This window comes from Colias eurytheme, chromosome 29, assembly GCF_061535395.1.
Source record: "Colias eurytheme isolate Ceu_HAF_F1 chromosome 29, ilColEury1 Martin Lab GWU primary, whole genome shotgun sequence".
In the NCBI taxonomy this organism is placed as follows: domain Eukaryota; kingdom Metazoa; phylum Arthropoda; class Insecta; order Lepidoptera; family Pieridae; genus Colias; species Colias eurytheme.
In genome coordinates, this window is record NC_143008.1 from 5901771 (window position 1) to 5923858 (window position 22088).

The window sequence follows — 22088 nt, forward strand, 5'->3', positions numbered from 1 at the left end:
TCCTAAACCACTTAACCGATTATAATAAAATTCGCACATCATGTGCAGTTCGATCCAACTTGAGAGATAGGATAGTTTAAACATGTAGGTACCACGGGCGAAGCAGGGGCGGACCGCTAGACCGCATGTGTAAAACCAATAATGTGATTTTAGTAGTAAATAACTAATGCTATACTAGAAAGAAAGAAAATACATATTGTTTTTGTTAATGCACAAGGAAGGTTCTTATCGAGACAAAACACAAAAAGGGGCAATAGGGCAGAACAACGCGGCTTCGCTTTCGTTTTCAAAGAAAGACCGCTTAGTTCCGTTCCTGTGGGATTTCCGGGATAAAAAATAGCGTCTTATTCTGAGTCTTCAGATACCAAATTTCATTGTAATCGGTTCAGTAGTATTTGCGTGAAAAAATAACATCCATCCTCACATACTTTCGCATTTATAATATTACTAGCTTACCGCCCGCGGCTTCGCCAGCTTTGTCTAAAACCTAATAAAATAAATACTAAAACCTTCCTCTTGAATCACTCTATCTATTAAAAAAAAACCGCATCAAAATCCGTTGCGTAGTTTTAAAGATTTAAGCATACAAAGGGACAGAGAAGGCGACTTTGTTTTATACTATGTAATGATGATGAAGTATACAACAAAGTCATGTATATGTGTATAATATTATGCTTAATCACAGCAGATCAACTGTATTGTTATGAATGCTACTCGGTTAAGGGATAGATAGTGCATATAGTATAGGATAGTGATGATTATTAAATAAGACACACATTGTTCTCGTATATTTTTTATTGCATACTCTAAAATAAATTATTCTATAACAACAGTGTTCATAAGTCATACTCAGACATTTAGAAAAAACTAAATAGATAGTCAACTATATTTTGAAGCACAAGTGGAACATAGAATAAAAATATAGTAGTAAGAAATTAATGTGAAATCTAAGACAAATAATAATCTGTCAAACTACAATATAAACTCTAAATCTATGTAAATACGGTCTACAATCAGTATTCTGCGAATTTGCATTCATCTAGAAATATCCATCACTACAATGAACTCTAAACCTATACTGGTAAGATCCATAATCCTTTTTAATAAATACCAATTTACAAAGCAACTACATTAGTCACATTGAAATATGAACTCTAAATCTATCACGTTACGGTCTATAAAGACAATTTTAATACGTACTACTAGACTAAAATATATCTATCTATAATAGACACTAAATCCATACACTTATGGTCTACAATTCATTTTTTTTAATATACATAATTTATAATGCAGTCTAGAATACAATATGAACTCTAAATCTATATAAGTAAGGTCTATAATGCATATTTTTGTGTACACCCTAATATTCGAAAATGCTACATAAATCACACTACAATATGAACTCTAAATCAATACTCTTATGGTCTATAATCCATATTTCGTGGATACACATTTATATACGACACACCCTTAGCCGGTTTAAAACTGTCACCGATTGTGACAGTTTTGACAGTTTTCTTTCTTTTTCTCAATTTACCGACGCTCTCTTTTATTTTCTTCGGCAAAGTTTTAGTGTCGGGAAAAGCTTCTTTTTCCAAATTGGCGTCTAGGGCTTGAATTTTGTTTTTTTCCTTACGTTTGTAATAAAACACCTCCCAGGCTAGTGTTAGCATTGCTAAGCCTAGGCCAAAAAGGGTTGCTATGAATACGCCGCCTGAAAAAAAATAATAGTTTTTTATACCAATTATTTTATTGCTGAAAAAGCATACAAGTCAATAACTGCGTTAAAAACAACTGACTTCAAACTTGCACTTGCAACATTTACAAATACAGACAAAAATGCTCATAAAATAAAAACTACTGGGCCTATCCGAATAAAATTTTTATGGGACCAATTCGACACCATCCCGCATCGAACAAAAAAAGAATCACGTAAATCGGTTCAGAAACCACGGAGTAATCGGTGTATATACATAAAAAAAAAAAAAAAAAAAACATACCGGCCGAATTGATAACCTCCTCCTTTTTTTTGAAGTCGGTTAAAAATATCCTATCCTACTAATAATAATATGATAAATGCTCTTTCACGCAAATACTACTGAACCGATTACGATGAAATTTAGCACACATATAGAGGGTAACTTGGATTAACACATATAGGATAAGTAAATCCCACGGGAACGGAAACTATGCGGGTTTTTCTATGTAAGCACGCGCGAAGCCGTGGGCGGAAAGCTAAAATCAACTACAATATTTTTTGACGTCCAATCTGAATTTTTTTAAGTTTTAATATTTTGATGATACTCAAAAAAAATGTGAGCCGTCATGGGACGCCTGGCAGATGTGAAACAATTCGGTTTACAAGTGAGCCTATAGATGTGTATAGCGTGGCGACCCGTCGCCATGGCAAGCGTCGCCACGTCAACAATTCGGTTTACAAGTGAGTCTATAGATGTTTCACATCAAAAATTCTAAATTAAAAAATGTTTAATTTTTAATATAAGCAATGTTGTTTTACCCAAACTTTCCAATGTTATTCCTTCTGATTCGTCTGCATCAGGGCAAGATTGTCGAGCCGTTTCATTCCAATACCTGTACAGAATATTAAATCTTTACTAATATTATGAAGCTGAAGAGATTGTTTGTTTGTTTGAACGCGCTAATCTCGGGAACTACTGGTCCGATTTGAAAAATTCTCTCGGTGTTAGATAGCTCATTTATCGAGGAAGGCTATAGGTTTATATATCATCACGCTACGACCAACAGGAGTGGAGCCACGGGGGTGAAACTGCGCGGAGCAGCTAGTCTTATATAATTTATAAGTTATCCTATAATAACATTAATTACTTTTGCATTGAAAATTGAAATATAATTGTAAAAAAAAACATTCTTCCGGTTAACACATAGTGTATAGAAAGAAAAAAAATATATAGGTACAAAATCTTAAAGACAAAGCTTCTCACTTAGAAGCCAGCTGCTCTAGGAACCCTTCCTTCTGCAGGTCAAGCAGGGTCCTGTATATTCACTTACCAACTCAGAAACCTTCGTAATGGTTCTACTATGTATAGATAATTAACTCACTTAGAAGCCAGCTGCTCCAGGAACCTTTCCTTCTGCAGGTCCAACAGGGTCCGAGACAGGTCCTCCTGTAACCTGGAGCCCTGCTGCACGGCTATCGCATAGGGCTGCTCAGCGAATACCTCGCCAACCTCGGTTAGGTTGCAGTTACGGGTTATTTCGTATCTAAGACAATGTAACAGAAATGAAAACTTTTTAAAAAATATAAAAATTAACGAGGTGGGATTCGAACCCATGTCTTTTTCCTTGCCGGGGTGACGTATTCTTTATTATACTAGCTTTCCGCCCGCGGCTTCGCCCACTTTGTCTTAAAACATTATAAATTATATATGTACTAAAACCTTCCTCTTGAATCATTCTATCTATTAAAAAAACCGCATCCAAATTCGTTGCGTAGTTTGAAAGATTTAAGCATACAAAGGGACATAGAGACAGTGAAAGCGACTTTGTTTTATACTATGTAGGTAGTGATTCTTCTTTCGGTTTTGTGTCTTTTGACGAGACCCCACGCCATCTATTGAGACAATTAAACAACCATTTCAACCAATATGAAACATTATTTCAATGATTACAATATTTTAACGATGGAAAACGGCCATTGTTGAATTTGATGTTTAATTGGTTAGCATGCCGAAGGACACGGGTTCGAATCCCGCCACGTGACCGATATTTTTTTATTCTTTAAAAAAGAGCTTGTGTGCCGAGAACACGTGTCAGAAGTGAAACTTATTTGCATGCATGTTCACTCACCCACTTCAATTAGGGATTGTTTGGTTGAAACAATATAGCCATCATGTTTACATTTCAACCCCACATAAAACATTTTATTAACTGTGGAAATGCATATTTTTTTTTCGTTTTAACTTATATAAATATATACGCTGTACATTTTTTTACAGTAGATAGGGAACCGCTGGACCATATTGTACAATGTGACAATTTATTTATTTTTATTTATTATACTTTATTGCATTAAAAATACATAAATACACATAACAAAGACAATACTACAGAAACAGCAAAGGGCGGCCTTATCGCTAGGTAGCGATATCTATAACAATGTGTGTGTACAAGATAATTATAGAGATCAATGAACAGATAATATTCATAAATGTTATATTTCTTCACTAACTTGACTTCAGCGGAATCGTGTATGAACGCAAAATCTGCTTCTGTATGTTCGTTCACTTGCTGGAATCCTGTTAGAGCGTCTGGTACTGGTCCTGTAAACAAAAACATTAATTTTATTTTTAAAAATGTTAAAAATGTTTAAAAACAAATTAATAATAAAGCAATTTTTCTTGGTTAAATATTAAAAAAAAAATAAGAAATATTTCAAATACATATTTTGCAGAATATAATTTTCGGTGAAAATTTCTTCGGTGTTAGATAGCCCATTTATCGAGGAAGGCTATGGCCATATATCATCAAGACCAACAGGAGCGGAGCAATGCGGGTGAAACCGCGGGGAACAGCTAGTGTTATATAAATACCTGAAGCATTGATAGCCAGTAGGATGTGTCCATATTGCTCTCTGATGGGATAGTCCCATACTCGGTACTGGGCTTGGTCAGATGTCGCGTTTAGAGTTATCTCCTTCCATACTCTGGAAATAAAAAATTTATTAATTATCAGTTATACTTTTAATGGAGGTTTTTTTTTGAAGTGAAACTTCTTTAAGCGCGTTGAGAGTAAAATTTCAAGGTCGCGTCATAGCAATACCGTCAGGCCATCTGGCCAAAGAAGTTTCACTTCTGACAAAAGTGTCAGAAGTTTCTTCAAAAAACCAAAAGTGTTTTTGAAGAAACTGCAATTTTAACTACAATTCGCAAAAAGAACGGTAGTTTTATTTGAGAATATTAAATTATTAACTAAGCTATATTTGTTTTAGTAGTTCCATTTGTTTTAATTTAATTGTTTTTTGGAAACAAAAAACTTTAATGATATCTACTAGCAAAAACCATAAATATTTATATTTTTTTTATAACATTATGTCCGCTCTAGTTCAAATTAACTGATCTTATATTATTTCTTACATAATCTGTAAATCAAAAAGATGTTTCAAGTTTGTTCGTTTGAACACACTAATCTCAGGAACTACGGGACCGATTTCAAAAATTATTTCACCATTGGATATGTACATTATCCCTGAGTACTATGTATATACCACAAGCGAAGCCGGGGTGAACCTCTAGTTTACCTGTATAAAGTGTCTTCAGCAAACTTCATGTTGATAAAATATTGGTGTACTGTAGACCCTTCTACTACGGTATAGTTAATACGGGACTGTCTCGCTAGCTGTTCTAGTGATGATACAGGAGTCTGTTTGATAAAAAGAAGAAAGAATCATTTATGAAATAAAATATTAAGTTAGAAAGAAGACCTTATTGTAGACAGAAATACAATCTTAATATATACAGGGTGTCCCACTATTGGTATACTAAGCGCGAAGGGACTTGTAGTTTTGCATACACTGATCACGTAAAAAATACGTAAACAACAAAATTACGTCAAAAACTTTTTGCTAAATTTTTCCTGAAAATTCATGTTTTCTTCTCTAGCTTCGCGCAGCCGGCATATACCGCTTCTCTAATGTGACCATTTTGTCTATGAAAACATAATCTTAAACAATAGGTCACGTGCTGGTGGCAAAGTTGGGCGGGTTGCTTGTTATGGGTGTACACAATACACATAGAGTTTTAAGAATTCATCTATTTGAAAAAAAATGCGTCTGGAATTTTATAAGTATTTTTTACGTACTCAGCGTATGCAAAACTATAACCTCCTTTGAGCTTAGTATACCAACAGTGGGACACCCTGTATAATTCTCGTGTCACAATGTTTGTCCTCAATGGACTCCTAAACCACTTAACCGATTATAATAAAATTCGCACACCATGTGCAGTTCGATCCAACTTGAGAGATAGGATAGTTTAAACATGTAGGTACCACGGGCGAAGCCGGGGCGGACCGCTAGTAACTTATACAATACCTATCATCCTCCACATAGTTACATAATCTGTGGAAATTTATATAATACTAGCTTTCCGCCCGCAGCTTCGCCCGCGTATGAAAGGAAAACACGCATATATATTTTTTTATATTTCCCATAGTCGTAGGATTTCCGGGTTCAAAACTATCCTATGTCCTTTCTTAGATCTCAAAGTATCTGTAGAAAATATCAGATAAATCAGTTCAGTGGTTGTGACGTGAAGAAGAGCCAAACAGACGGACAAACATAGTTATTTTCACATTTATGATATTGGGTAGGATTTCTATACGACATGGAAATTTATGTAATTTTATTACATATTAGTTACAAATAAGTTCATTTCTTTGCTACATAAATAAAAAATATTATTAAATAATAATTAAGCTACATCCTATACCTGCATCCTTTCAACTGTCAAAAACGCCGCCAAATTGGCGGTAAATGTTGCCAACATCAAAACGACGAATAGCCAATACGCAGCGACTAACGTTCGACCGGACAGCGCTTTTGGCGCTTCCCCACCCCCTTGCGGCGTGAACGATGTTAGCGCGAACCAGAAACTCTCTTTTAGTGTGAATTCTCTGAAATATTAATTCGGGAATATAATAATAATATGTATTTAGTTCCAAATAACTCTGGTTTATTTAATTAGCTAGTGTATAGGTATAGAAATAACAACACACACAAGACACAAACATGATTATTTATTAAAAATTGTATACCTACTTATGTATTTTAAAAATTTGTTAAATTGTATAGAACAGTTGTTCTCTATATTTTTATTTTTGTGTCAGATATAAGTATATGGATAATAAAAATTACGGTATAAGATAAAAACCTACTTAGGGTTTTATTTAGTTTCCATTTAAATCAAGAAAGAATAAGATTAGCATATTAAGCAGATTATTTTCTTAAATATCATAACTATAAGTTCTTACCCATAAAAATAGGCATCCGATATTCCTTAAATGCTTATCAAGATGAATAGCCATAGCCATTCCATTTATTCCAAATCAATTTTAGGGCTATCGCACTATCTCTTACATTTTAACTATTATCACCTGCAAGGATAAGGATACGCGTCCGGGTTGTTCCGAGCTGAATACGGCGAATATTTCTCCAGTAACCAGATCATGAAGCCGGTCAGCAGCAGCGCCGCTACGATGCTCAGCCACACCTCCGTGCGGAGTACTGTCATGAACTTGAAGAGAGATGTCTTGCGGATTGGCTTCCGTATTACTAATAAAAAAAGAGCGGGTGTGATGAGCACACTTGTAAGAAGTGAAATTTCTTTAGCAAGATTCAAAGTTACAAAAATCGTCGCCTTACTGCATAACGTGACGGTTTTGCCATGACGCGACCTTGAAATTTTACTCTCCACTCGCCTACAGAAGTTTCACTTCAAAAATGTAGTTTAAAAACTTAAAAAACCAAATTTAATTAGATAAACTCATGAAATTGTTTTATTGTCAGTACGAACACAAACACAAACACAGTCTCAAACTCAAACTCAAACACGAACACGAACACGAACTTGCAGCGCCTCTACCAATGATTAATGCAACTATTTTACGATATGATCAAATAATTTTGATCATTTCATGAAAAAACCGCGCGTTTAGTTGGCCATATCGTGAAACGATTTCTTATCATTCATCTGCTCAAGCCACATCATGATGTGGCCAATCATATCATGAAATGAGCAAATCCATACTAATATTACAAATGCGAAAGTAACTCTGTCTGTCTGTCTGTTACTCAATCACGCCTGCCCCCCTAGTCAAGTGGCTTTCTGTTAGCGTAGCGTTCAATAGAATTGACTACGAATGTATGAGATTGACGTAGGCTGTAGATAAACTTCCAAGCCCACTTCTCGACACTGGCTGTGAAGCTTACCACCACGGCAGCAGCTCTTAGCCGTATCATGCCGAACATTGGAGGACCAAGCGGGGCATGTCGTAAACTCTTTGCCAATGTTGTGCGCTCACAGGCGCTGTATGGATGCCCTATATGGGCCGACAAGCTATTAACGCGCAACACGATTGTGCTAAGGCGGTCGCAGCGGGTTATAGCTATCAGGGTCGCAAGGGCGTATCGCACCGTATCTTACGATGCGGTTTGCGTCATAGCGGGTACTGCACCCTGGCACCTCGAAGCGGCCGCCCTGGCGGAAGTTTATTGGCGCAGAGCGGAAGCAAGAGAGAGGGAGGAAGAGCTGCCTACCGAAACGCTCGAAGGTTGGAAGCGAGAGGCTCGCGACGTAGTGTTCCACAAATGGCGCCAGGAACTCGATTCATCTTGCGTAGGGGCCTGGACTCTCAGCGCGCTCAGCCCTGTGCTGAGAGAGTGGGCAGAGAGAAGGTGGGGGTCGCTAAGCTACCGGTTTGTGCAGGTCCTGTCGGGCCACGGATGCTTTGGCAGCTACCTGCACAGGATAGGTCGGGAACCGGCCCCCTCCTGCCATCACTGCGGCGACCAGCTGGACACGGCTCAACACACACTGGCCGAGTGCCCGGCCTGGACGGTGGAGCGAAGGCCTCTTGAAGCCTTGCTGCGAGAGGAAGAGCTGACCCTGCAGGGTCTCGCAAAAATAATGGTCAGTGGGGACACTCATTGGAAGTCGGTCGTGGCCTTTTGCGAGGCTGTGATGAAAGCAAAGGAGGTTGCAGAGAGGGCCCGGGAGAATGACCCATCGGCGGATCCTCTGCGCCGACGCAGACCTGGCAGACGCAGGCGTCTTTATGCCCAGCATCAGCCCTAAAATACCATTGGACGAACTAGCGCAGGGGGAGGTTTACGTAGAAACGAGCATATTGTAGCTATGCTCGCTGTAAGTAAACCGGCCCCCCCTGCGACAGGAGGTGGATAGCCCGGCAATAGGGCGGCGCTATTTTATGATACCGACGTCTATTGCCACCTTATGGGCGCGGGCGAGTCGCCAAGCTGCGGCATTCATCACGTAGGCGGTGGGGGTACAAGGCCTGGCTGTTAACCCCTGCCGTCGAAGGTGATCGGTGGCCACCGTTGGGTTTTAGTGGGTATGGCTTTCGCGAGTCCCACATACCCCCTCACGCAGGAAAACTGCAGAGGGGGATGCGTAAATGCATTTCCCAACGTTAAAAAAAAAAAAAAAAAAAAAAAGGCTGTAGATAAACGTATCTACAGGTTACGTCAATCTCATACATTCGTAGTCTATTCTATTGAACGCTACGCTAACAGAAAGCCACTTGACTAGGGGGGCTGAACTACTGAACCAATTTGCATGAAATTTGGTATAGAGATATTTTGATACCCGAGAAAGGACATAGGATAGGTTTTATCCCGGAAATCCTACAGGAACGGGTTTTTCTCTGAAAACGCGGGCGAAGCCGCGGGCGGAAAGCTAGTTTACAATATGGCCATGACATATACATTATCAAAAACAATATTTTATCGATATAAGTTTCTTATCCAAGTAATTCGAGATTTTAGTCAAAAATACTTAGTCAATTGTCAGTTTTTCTTGTTTGTTTTCTTTCACTCACCAATCAGAATCCCAGTTTGTTCGAAGTACGGTGCCACAAAGTCTATAACTTCCTCTCTTTCCGCCGTCATCGTTAACGCTGCTATTGACATATCTGTTTCCTGGAATATTTTACATTTTAAGTACCTATATTGGTTAGGTTGACCGCCTTCTTGGTACAGTGGTTGACGCGTGAACGTAGCACCGTGGGGTCCTGGGTTCGATTCCCAGTGGAGACGAAGAAAAAAAAATGTCTCGGTCTAGTAGGACACAGGCTGATCACCTACTTGTTCCTAAAGAAAATCGATCAGTGAAACGGATGCATAATGTATCCTCCTTACCCCACATGGGACTTCACTTTATATCAACTGTTATTATGTATGTATAAATTTTATAAACTACTAGCGGTCCACCCCGGCTTCGCCCGTGGTACATATTTACGTTTTCTCTACATAAGAACCATCCTCGTACTTCAAGGAATATAATAAAAAAAGAATTATCGAAATCGGTTCAGCCGTTCTCGAGTTATGCGCTTACCAACACATTTTGCGATTCATTTTTATATATAAGAAGACTAGCTTACCGCCCGCGGCTTCGCCCGCTTTGTCTAAAACCTAATAAATTATATACTAAAACCTTCCTCTTGAATCACTCTATCTATTAAAAAAAACCGCATCAAAATCCGTTGCGTAGTTTCAAAGATTTAAGCGTACAAAGGGACATAGGGACAGAGAAAGCGACTTTGTTTTATACTATGTAGTGATTATACGTTATAATTATTTCATACTTACCCCAGTCATAAGGTCTCCGACAACCCCGTCCCAGGTCCCATTAGCGAGGCGTTTGCCAAAGTCACCCACTTTTGGTGTAACAATCTCATAGTCAAAACCCATTGCCTAGTTACATAATACATAGTTATTATTTATTTATTATTTTACTTCTAAAATAAACGATACAGCAGTTCAATCAGGTAAACTAGGGATCTTTCCACAAGTATAAACACAAACATATTTTAAACTTTTATCTGTCTGCCTCTTTTTTAGCTTTTACACAAAAAGGACTGAAGGGATTATGATGATTATTTTTCCGACCCAAATATCGACCATATGTTGCACCATTCGACGTCACGTGGTACAACCTACATGGTATTATACTGATAATTTTTTTCTCTGGTCGTTGACGTCAAACTGAATAACTGAAAAAATCACGATTTTTTAACCTTGACTAAAAACTTGACTCCTTCATTTGTTTGCAACGAACCTATCGGAAAATACCCGATAATTTTGAAGCTCTTGTGGTATTATAAGTGAATAAAGATTCAAATGCAAAATAAAGATTTTGCATTTGAATTTACGTTCGACTCGTAAGAACAACATCGCCGACACAGTATTAGTTAGAAATGTCAGTTATATGAATCGAAATTTGTTAACGGTCTTTACTATTTATTTACAAGAATAAGAAAAGCTCTAATACCTCGGCAATTTTATCAATCAGGTCAATGCAATAGCCATAATACATTGGTTCACCGTCTTCTGTGAACATGGGTTGTCCGGTTTCTGTATCTAGCTTTTGTAAGGTCCAAGGCACTGCCTGATAGTAAAAAATTAGAAAATTTCAAACTGTTTGTTAACTTCATTCATAAAATCACTTCATCTTTTAATCCACAAAAATAGTAAGTAGGTTTAGAAATTAAAGATTTTATACGCTATTTATTCATTAAGTACATTATTTTCCCGACGTTTCGCACACTTTTACTACAATGAATAAATCGCGTTTAAAATCCGTTAAAAATCTTTAATTTCTAAATGTATAATACTCGTGTAAAATCAAACTAGAAAATACTACTATCAGTAGGTTTATTTTTATTCGACGGCGCGAGCCCAACGCGATCATAAATTATAGGAAAATCGATTATTTGCATTTAGCTCGACAACTATTGCGAGTTTTGAATTGCGAGAATGAATTTTATCAGGTTTCTAGACCACAGTCGATTAATTATTATTATTTAATTTTTTTTAATCTAATAGATATTTTGTGTTTGTTTGTGTAGTTGTTAATCTAATAGATACATACATAGATCAATATTGAAAACTTAGAATTGAAAACGTTATCATTTGTTTTTAAATTTTTAAACATTCGATACAATTTTCTTCTTGTAACTGCTATTGAACTTGGCTTGACACGCTACCGCATGCTTAGTTCACATTATGACACATTCATTGCCAATAAACAACCAAACCAATAAATTGCACAAAAAAATGTTGTGTGGTTTTATGAAACCACGGTAAAAGTGAAACTGTTCGAACGGTTCCGAACACTGCTTTGTGTAGCGCATGTCGCGTGACGGTCGGCTGCCGAGTAGGTATACCTACTCGGCAGCCGCGATACACGCGACATGCGCTACACAGACCAAAAAGTTTGAGCCGATGTAATAAAAGTTTCACTTTAAAACCTACAGGATAAGTTCCAATCCTGAAGAAATTCCTCAAAGGTTCCAACTCAACTCCTGGCAGTAACTTGTACTCCTCTGTGGCTGACCAATCAGCTATCTTCTGAAGACCTTTGTCTTGTTCGTAGGTTGATAGGATATACCGTGATCTGAGGTTGAGAATGTATCTGAAATATTATTTTATTAATAGAGGCGTAATTAGTTTTTTAATCCATACTTTAATATTATAAAGCTGAAGAGTTTGTTTGTTTGAACGCGCTAATCTCAGGAACTACAGGTGTTGCGGCAATAAGGATCGTTTTTGCATAAACTGTGTTTTTGTGTTGAAATGAAACGTCTTTCCTCTATTGAATCTGTTTTATTACTGATTGAAGCACACAATGTAATAAGTGACGTCTTAGTCGTGAACGTAATTAATAAAAAACCGAACATACCGCCCACCAAAGGACTACACTAGTCCTTTCAAATAACAATCGAATTATTCTACTTAAGTTACAAATAAAGCGGCATGCTGTATGAATTAACAAATAACACCTTAAATCAATATATACCTTAAATACGAATGTTATATACTTATTACATTGAACATTTGTTTACAATACTATAACTTTACTTTAATTTTTAATAAATTTATGAAATACACATACGTTGCAGGCTTTGTTATTTATATTTTACTTTACACACAATTTTATACATTTTTATGACAGTTTTATATTAAATATTTGTGTACCTATACACATAACAACAATACAGATAGGTTTTACATTTTACACTTTATAATTAATCAAATACACATACATATACCATAGCAACGAACAATTACATACGAAATGAATTGACTCGCTTGTTTTAAATGATTAATTGATATCTGTATTGATAGGAAGATAACATAATTTAGATACACTTCTTTTTATTATACTATCACCGCTCTTTACACTATAAACCCTAGTGAAACCGTCTGGCCCCGGGTGTTTGGCAGTGATACGCCCTAATGCCCATTTGCCAGGTGGCAAATTAGGTTGTTTAATCAAAATAACATCACCTACTTTAAATTCATCATTCTTCTTCAACCATTTTGTTCGCTGTTGCAAACTGGTCAAATATTCAGTTTGCCAACGGCACCAAAAATCATTTAACATTTTTTGACAATATTGCCAACGAGATAAATGTGTTAATTTAAGAGTTTCTAAATTTGGTTGCGGTACAGTGATAGGTGCTTCCCCGATTAAAAAATGTCCAGGAGTAAGTGGATTCAAATTATCATCAGTTGAGTTCAGAGGACACAAGGGTCGTGAATTAAGACAGGCTTCGATGTCACACAATACTGTAGACATCTCCTCGAACGTTAAATTGTTGTTAACAATGCGCTTCAGATGAAATTTAATAGACTTAACGCCAGCCTCCCACAGTCCTCCGAAATTCGGTGAGTATGCTGGAATGAAGTGCCATTGCGTACCATCGTTAACTAAAGTGTCAGCAACATCATTGGGCAATTGTAGTTTCGCTTCTTCCCAGGCTTCCCTTAATTCCTTATCAGCACCAATGAAGTTACGACCTTGGTCACTCCATAAATTTGCACACCTTCCTCTTCGAGCACAAAATCTTTTAAATGCACCTATAAATGCTTGTGATGTTAAATCACCAACCAATTCCAAATGGATTGCCTTAGTAACCATGCATATAAAGATGGAGATATAGGCCTTTGTGGTCTTCGTGCCTCTTCCTCTGTTCATTAAGATCTGAATTGGACCGCAAAAGTCTACGCCAGAACTAAGAAATGCTCTTGCAGGTTTTATTCGAACACTAGGCAAGTTCCCCATGATTTGAGTCCTAGCCTTAGCGTTTTCTTTAGCACATATAAGACAACTATGAATGTGTTTTTTTATTAAACCCTTTGCTCTAATGATCCAATATTTTCTTTTAAGGTAACACATCATTAATTGTACACCTCCATGCAATGTCTTCATATGAGCTTCAGCAACAATAAGAGGAATAAGAGAATTCTGCTTTCCGATAATTATTGGATGTTTAACGTCTTCTCTTATGTCTGCATTTCCTAACCTTCCGCCCACCTTGATAATTCCATCTTCATCCAAATAGGGATTTAGCGTCTTAATCTTGCTGTTTTTCTTCACCTGTTGTCCTTTTTCTAATGAATCCATTTCTTCTTCGAATTCTTCTCTTTGTACTATTTTTATACAAGTATTCAATGCCTCATCTATGTCTTCAGTTGTTATTTTCATGTCTTCTTTATTCTTTTTAAACCTTAAAAATTTCTTACAATAAGCTATTGTTCTCAATAATTCTTTTAATGTATCAAATTCTTCAAATTTCAATGAAATTTTATCTTGTATAGTATTTGCTAGTGTGACTGTATTAATAGGTATCTTCTTTTCTTCTAAATTAGTTTGTATAAATTCTGGTCTCTCTAGTTGTAGTTCATCGTTTCTTAACCACGTGGGACCTTTCCACCAAATGTCACAGTTTTTAAGATTTATAGCAAGCATTCCTCGCGAAGCTATATCTGCTGGGTTATCGTGAGATTGGACATGATACCATTGTTCCTTATTAACTGTAGAAACTATCTCAACTACTCTATTTGCGACGAAAGCTTTCCATCTTGACGGTTCACCAAATAGCCAAGCAATAACAATTGATGAATCTGTCCAAGCAAAAACCTTGGATGTTGGTATACGCAGTGATTGTGATACTTGCTTCAAAAGTTGAGAAAGTAATAAAGCTCCACAGAGTTCAAGTCTAGGTAATGATATCGTCTTAAGTGGTGCAACCCTTGTTCTTGCAGCAATTAGACTTGTAGTATAAGTTCCATCATCATTTCTAACACGACAGTAAACAACTGCAGCATAAGCTAATGTCGAAGCGTCTGAAAACCCATGAATTTCAATTGTATCAAAATTTGTATTTACTGTTCCAAGCCATCTATCTATAGTAATATCCTTTATGTTTTGGAGATCATTGCGAATATTCTTCCACTCTTCCTTTATAAAAATATTAAGATCCTCATCCCAGTTTGCTTTTTCAAGCCATAACTTCTGCATTAAAATTTTAGCTAAAACAATGCAAGGTGCAATCCATCCTAATGGGTCAAATAATTTTTGTATATCAGAAAGAATATTGCGTTTAGTTATTATAACGTTATGGTCATCTATCGATTCTAAACTAAAATTATATTCGAATCGATCCGTTCCCAAATTCCATTGAACACCTAATGCTTTGACAATACCATCTAATTTAATATCTAAATGCGCCTTTGTAGATCTATCATTTGCTTCTAAAGATTGTAAAAATTCTGCACTATTAGACGACCACTTTTTAAGATCAAAACCTCCTCTTCGCAATAGTTCCGTCAAATCTTTTCTTAGTTGAATACATTGTTCTAAATTATCACCACCAGACATGCAATCGTCTACGTAAAAATCTTCCTTTAATATTCTAGCAGCTTCAGGAAAATGATGACCTTCATCAGCAGCAAGTTGTTTAAGTGTTCTTACAGCTAGGTATGGAGCGGATGCTGTGCCAAAAGTGACGGTAAGTAATCTCATATCTTTTATATTTTCAGTTGGATCATTTCGCCAGACTATTCTTTGGTAGTCCACATCATTCCTATTCATCCATATCATTCTGTACATTTTCTGAATATCTGATACGAAACAGATTTTATGAGTTCTCCACCTCATAATAATGTTTCTAAGATCTTCTTGCAATACTGGACCAGGTAAGAGTTCATCATTTAATGATATGTTGTTAGTACCTTTACAGGAAGCGTCGAACACAACTCGAGTCTTCGTGGTCTCCTTATCTTGGCGTACAACGGCGTGGTGGGGTAAGTAAACTGCTTTTTTATTTATTTCTTTTTCAGGTACTTCTTCAATGTGTTTTAATTCTTTGTATTCTTCTATAACTTTCAGGTATTCTTTTTTCAGATCTGGATCTCTTTTAAATCTTCTTTCTAATTGCAACAATCTTCTTATAGCTACTTCTCTCGTGTTTCCTTCAGGTGAAAGCAGCTTTTCAGTTTTAAAAGGTAATGTAACTATATATTTTCCATTACTATCTCTCTCATGTGTCCTTTCATATATATTTTCACATAGTTTTTCTTCTTTAGTTAACTTTCTATTTGTATCAATATCTATCTCCCATATAGTTTTAAGTAAGTCATTAATATTTGAATCACTAGTTAAATTTGTAACCATTAAAGACTTATGTATAGTGTTAACTTTCATATTAATTCCACCCATAATGATCCAGCCCAGGTTGGTATTTTGAGCACATATAGTACCTGAGGGACCCTTGATTAAACCTTCTTGTAGAATTTTTGTGTATTCATTTACACCTAATAAAAGATCCATACAACCCGACTCATAAAAGTTTGGATCTGCTAAATTTAAATTGTTAAAGTGTACAAGCTCATGTTTAATACTATTTCTCGAAGGTAAGTTTATTTTTAAATACTTTGACATCACGTAGGCGTGTACTGGTAACTCAAACTTAGGTTCCCACCGAGACAAAATATTTACTTTGACTTCATTCTTTACATGTACCTTCAAAGACTCCATGCCAGTAACTACCATTTTAACCGGCTTGAGCTGTAACTTTAAGACTTGTGCAACTCGTTGAGTAACAAAACATGCCTGTGACCCTGAATCTATTAGTGCCTTAAGAGTAGTAGTGTGTCCATTTTCACCTTTAATGACTACCACCGCAGTTGCCAAGAGACTTACCTTATGTTCACCATCTCCTTGACTATGTAAAGACGTCATTGTAGTATGCACCTTCTTCTCATCTACATCGGTCCGCATTGATGTCGACGGTTGTGTAGTAACCTCGGATACCGACGACTCTGTACCTAGATTTGATCGGTGTAGAAGAGAATGATGACGCTTTTTACATATGTGACACGACAAAGGTATACGACATTTAAATGCCGAATGACCTGGGGCCAAACAGTTAAAACACAATTTCTTACTTTTTACATATTCAACACGTTCATTACAATTCAGTTTAGCAAAAGATTTACATTTACACAAATTATGATTCTCATTACACATTATACAACTACATTTCACAGAATTATTTACGGACGTACTTACATGAAAAACGCGTTCTTTAGTAGACCTTACAGGCGGTGTAATTAATTCTAATGTACGAAATTTAGACTCTAAATACTGTTTTAAATCTAACCACTTCGGTAACTCTTCACTTTTTGTGTACGCAAATTCCTCCCACGCTTTATGAGACTCTGGGTCTAACTTCTGTACTACAAGAAATATTATAATCGGATCCCAAGAGTCGATGGATACATTTAAATTTTCAAGACTATTTAAAACTTCATTAGTAGTATCTAATAATGATTTTAACTGTGAAGCAGTTTGCGACATACATTTTTTCTGAGAAAAAAGTCTTTTTAATAAAGAGTTAACAATTAAACGTTTATTTCCGTACCTTAATTTTAATGTTTCCCAAGCCTGTGTATAATTAGCATCGGTAATTCTAATATTACGTAATAAACTTTCTGCCTCGCCTGAAACACTGGACTTAAGGTAGTGTAGTTTTTGTACCTCGGACAGCGTACTGTTGTTGTGCACTAAACTTAGGTATAAATCATTGAATGTCGGCCATTCCTCATAGCTCCCGGCGAACGTAGGTAACTCAATCCGCGGCAACCTCACTCGATCGTTGATGTGTACCACGGTGCTGTCCTGGCTGGACTCCAGGGCTGATGCAGTGGATTCCATGTTCAATAATTTATCCTTCAAATCAGCGAGTATGCATAAATAAAGGTCCTCGTGAATGTAAAATTCTTCGTTGACGAAGTATGGTAAAAGCGCCTTTTGTTCACGCGGCGTTATCTTAACTAAATCTAAGTGTGCGCTTTGAAAGGTTTGCCAATAGTCCTCCAAATGTTTAATTCTCGATTGTATATATCCTTTAGATAGTCTTTGTTTAGGACACTTAGATATGTTAATTTGCGTTTTTTTGATGAGTTCCGCCGTACTTTCCAAAACACGTATGATTTGTTCCGTATTATTATTCGCCATCATAAATATTATCTTTCAATAACAACTTCGTAACAAATAACGCTGTATAATGAGCGTCTTATCGCGATCAATTGCACGGGTGCTTCTTTTGTTCTTCGATTGTAGCTCAGATAATCCGGTACGAATGCGACCATATGTTGCGGCAATAAGGATCGTTTTTGCATAAACTGTGTTTTTGTGTTGAAATGAAACGTCTTTCCTCTATTGAATCTGTTTTATTACTGATTGAAGCACACAATGTAATAAGTGACGTCTTAGTCGTGAACGTAATTAATAAAAAACCGAACAACAGGTCTGATTTGAAAAATTCTTTTGGTGTTAGATAACCCATTTATCGAGGAAGGTTATAGGCTATCATTACGCTAAGATTAACAGGAGCGAAGTACTGCGGATAAAACCGCGGAGCACAGCTAATTTTATGTATGTACTAGCGGCCCGCCCCGGCTTCGCCCGTGGTACATATGAAAAATAGATGTTGGCCGATTCTCAGACTTACCCGATATGCACAGAAAATTTCATGAGAATCGGTCCACCCGTTTCGGAGGAGTATGCAGACTAAAATTGTGACACGAGAATTTTATATATAAGAAGATATAGGGAGAGATTATAAATTGAAATGCAATATTTAACTCACTTATCATGATTCCAGTAGAATAAGCTTTCATTATTAAAATTTTCGTCTTGCAACATCTTATATAATTGATCTCTTGTACCATTTTCACTTTGTAGATCGTCGCATAGTATTTTTGGTTCTTCAATATCCATTTTAATTAGTGTTTCCGATACGTATTTGATTAGATTGTTCAAAATTTGTTGTTTTCTCTGTAAAATTAAAATGAATAGAATGCGAGATACGATGTAGTTACCTACCATCAAGAGCCTTTTTTTCTTTGTTTGTATTTTTTATTTTATATCTCAACTAGCTATCCGCCCGCGGCTTCGCCCGCTTTGTCTAAAACATAATAAGTTATATACTAAAACCTTCCTCTTGAATCACTATCTATTAAAAAAAACCGCATCAAAATCCGTTGCGTAGTTTTAAAGATTTAAGCATGTAGTAGGTAATGTAGGTAACATTGGGACATAGGGACAGAGAAAGCGACTTTGTTTTATACTATGTAGTGATGAATGAACGTCTTCTCTATTATTACTATTTTTATATTTAATTAAATTCATTTACAACAATATATATTAATGGATATCAAAAACCACTTTAATTAAACGATATAACGAACTCGCATGTTTCAATGACAAAAAAAATCAATGGCTAGATGTGATAATATCAAACAAGTTAAACAATTCTCATCTTACCTGCATATTTTCAGAGCAAGTACACTCGCTCATACCAAGTAACTTGCAGCATTCAGAAGAATCTAACTGAAGTAGAACTGTAGGTAGAATTAACTGCGCCGGGTCCAGAGTTTCGTAGTCCGTTACAACAAGATTCCAACGATAATCTCTCTTGACTAATCTTTCCTTTATAGCCTATATAAAATTCCCTATTAATTATACATTTTATCACAGTCACAATTTTACAATTACATAATAAGTTAATAGCTTAGGACCAAACATTGATCCCTGTGGAACACCGTGTGAAACTCACTCGTTTATATGTAGTAGTAACGAAGCTGTGGTCACCCAGGATAACATAGAAGCTTGGCTCAGGTCGCATTTTGCTTAGAGACTTGGCAGAATCTCTAGTTAAGCCAGCGTGCACCCACACACGTATGTTTGAGTTACCGAGAAGGATGTATAACGTTCTATCGACATCTAAAAGTGAATTAAAATTGATGATAGATATATTATAAAGCTTCATTATTATTTGAATTTACGTAGCTTAATAATGGACATTATGTATATGAATTAGTTTCTTTATCAAATCACGAATAAAATAAAATTATACCAGGTGAAAGGTAGGACGTTAGACGAATTTAGACAGGAGCTTCTACTCATGAAACTGAACAACTTTTGTTCTACAACTTTGCTGAATTCGTAGAAAAAAAAATTGGACTTTTTACGGAAATCGGTCAGCTGATTAGCGAAGTTTCCTTACAAAGTCCAATTTTTTATTTACGAATTCAGCAAAGTTGTAGAACAAAAGTTGTTCAGTTTCATGAGTAGAAGCTCCTGTCAAAATGCGTCTGACGTCTTACCAGTCACCCTGTAATAGAATATTTCTGTATAAAAAATGGGTTTCGTTTTAGATCTTGAAGAAGGAGGGTGTAAAAGTCTACTTCAATAAAGCTACGTAGCACAATAAAACACGTGAAATTAAATAAAATACAGTAATAATACTCAATTTACAATACTCAATTCAACCTACCACTCTCACTTTCAACCAATATAGCTGCATCTGAAGCATTCCTTGATTCCAAATATTTGTCTATTGCAGTCATAAGCTGTTGCGAATCTAATAGTGTTCTTATTATTGGTAGACCTAAATTCATAATCATTTCCCAGGGCGACCAGGATAGGTCTATAATTATCGATACTCCTTTAGATAATGAAGCGCATACTATAAAAAGAAAAGTCATAATATAGGTAAAAAAAATATTTAGTATCCATACTAATATTATAAATGCGAAAGTAATTACTCTGTCTGTCTGTCTGTTACTCAATCACGCCTAAACTACTGAACCAATTTTCATGAAATTTGGTATGGAGATATTTTGATACCCAAGAAAGGACATCCAAAACAAATTTTTATCCCGGGAAAATGACGCAATCCCGGAAATCCCACGGGAACGGGAACTATGCGGGATTTTCTTTGACTGCGCGGGCGAAGCCGCGGGCGGAAACCTAGTCGTATATAATACATAGTAGTTATCTTCAGATTTAACATAAATGCATTTAACAATGCAGATATAAATTAACAGCTTAAAGCAAATTATTTTAATTTCAACAGACTTAAAAAAGGGGTATATGTATCACAATTCGAATGCTTTTTTATTTCAGAAGTCAGAACTTACGACTGTGTCAACCGATTTTGAAGATTCTTATTTATTTGAAAACCAGTGCGTTTGGTGTCCTATCCAGTCGTAAAAAGTAATATTATTTTAGCTATTCAAATGAAAAAAAAGGCAAAAGATTTAAATACGTTGACCGCCGCCTTGGCACAGTGGTTGACGCGTGAGCGTAGAACCGAGGGGTCCAGGGTTCGATTCCCGGTGGAGACGAAGAAAAAAAATGTCTCGGTCTGGCAGGACACAGAAGGCTGATCACCTACTTGTCCCTAAAGAAAATCGATCAGTGAAACAGATGTATGGATAATGTATCTGCCCCTCACATGGGACTTCACTTTTTTTTATTCGAATGAATCTTGGCATGGTTTGAGTTCTATGTCTGCTATCCTATTGATTATTCTATTAGTTTTAAAATGATTACATTTATTATACGCGTCTTCTTCATTTTCCCTGTCCAATACTATCAAATCGTCTTTAATTTGAAGTCCTGACTTCGATTCTTCTGTTAATTTGATAGCTTTGCCTATTTGCTCTGGCAGATCCAAATCATGGTTTTCTATTATAAATACTGCAACAATTTTAACAACAATTAATTCATAATAATTTTCAAGGAAAAACAATAAACGAATGTTAACTACGGTTTATTCATAAAACCATCTACTGCTTTACATTTTTTAACCGACTTTAAGAACAGGAGGTTCTGAAGTCGAATACATTTTTTTTCTTTTTAGTGTTTGTCAGAACTTTCGACTGGGTTAACCGATATTGATAATTTTTTTTATTTGAAAGCTAGTACTTTCCGGTTTTGAATAAAAATAATTATTTTACTTACTTACCATATCTCAAACTAGCCTCAGAAACAATGCAACCCAAATTGATGAGGAAAATTAATAAAAACAAAAAGTACAATTCCATTGTTTTCTTTAAATTTTCTAATAAAAATTAATTTGTACACGATCGGCAAGTTTTACAACGACCGATTTTACTAATAAGTATTATTGATATGTATTCTTGTAATAAAAATGGTATTAACAGCGTTAAA

At 36.1% G+C, this 22088-nt stretch overlaps 1 protein-coding gene across 1 annotated transcript; it reads right to left on the minus strand.

The window, feature by feature from the left end:
• Positions 1–1303: 1303 nt before the first annotated feature.
• Positions 1304–22042, minus strand: Ir8a (Ionotropic receptor 8a). The gene is made up of 18 exons (XM_090118319.1): positions 21883–22042; positions 21468–21614; positions 20407–20598; positions 19687–19853; positions 19395–19568; positions 18718–18905; positions 12032–12191; positions 11049–11165; positions 10367–10471; positions 9598–9697; positions 7135–7312; positions 6471–6654; positions 5282–5403; positions 4575–4687; positions 4214–4304; positions 3085–3246; positions 2522–2595; positions 1304–1717 (listed from the first exon to the last, which is right to left on the minus strand). The coding sequence occupies exons 1-18, from the start codon at positions 21959–21961 to the stop codon at positions 1422–1424; spliced, it is 2649 nt and encodes an 882-aa protein (XP_089974445.1). The 5' UTR covers positions 21962–22042; the 3' UTR covers positions 1304–1421.
• Positions 22043–22088: the final 46 nt, after the last annotated feature.

Coding starts and splice junctions, on each gene's coding strand:
- Ir8a (XM_090118319.1), bottom strand. CDS start 21,961: ATGGAATTGTACTTTTTGTTTTTATTAATTTTCCTCATCAATTTGGGT. Junction 21,615..21,882: donor TGAGGCTAGTTTGAGATATG/GTAAGTAAGTAA, acceptor AAATTGTTGCAG/TATTTATAATAGAAAACCAT. Junction 5,404..6,470: donor TGACAGTTGAAAGGATGCAG/GTATAGGATGTA, acceptor TTTATCAAACAG/ACTCCTGTATCATCACTAGA.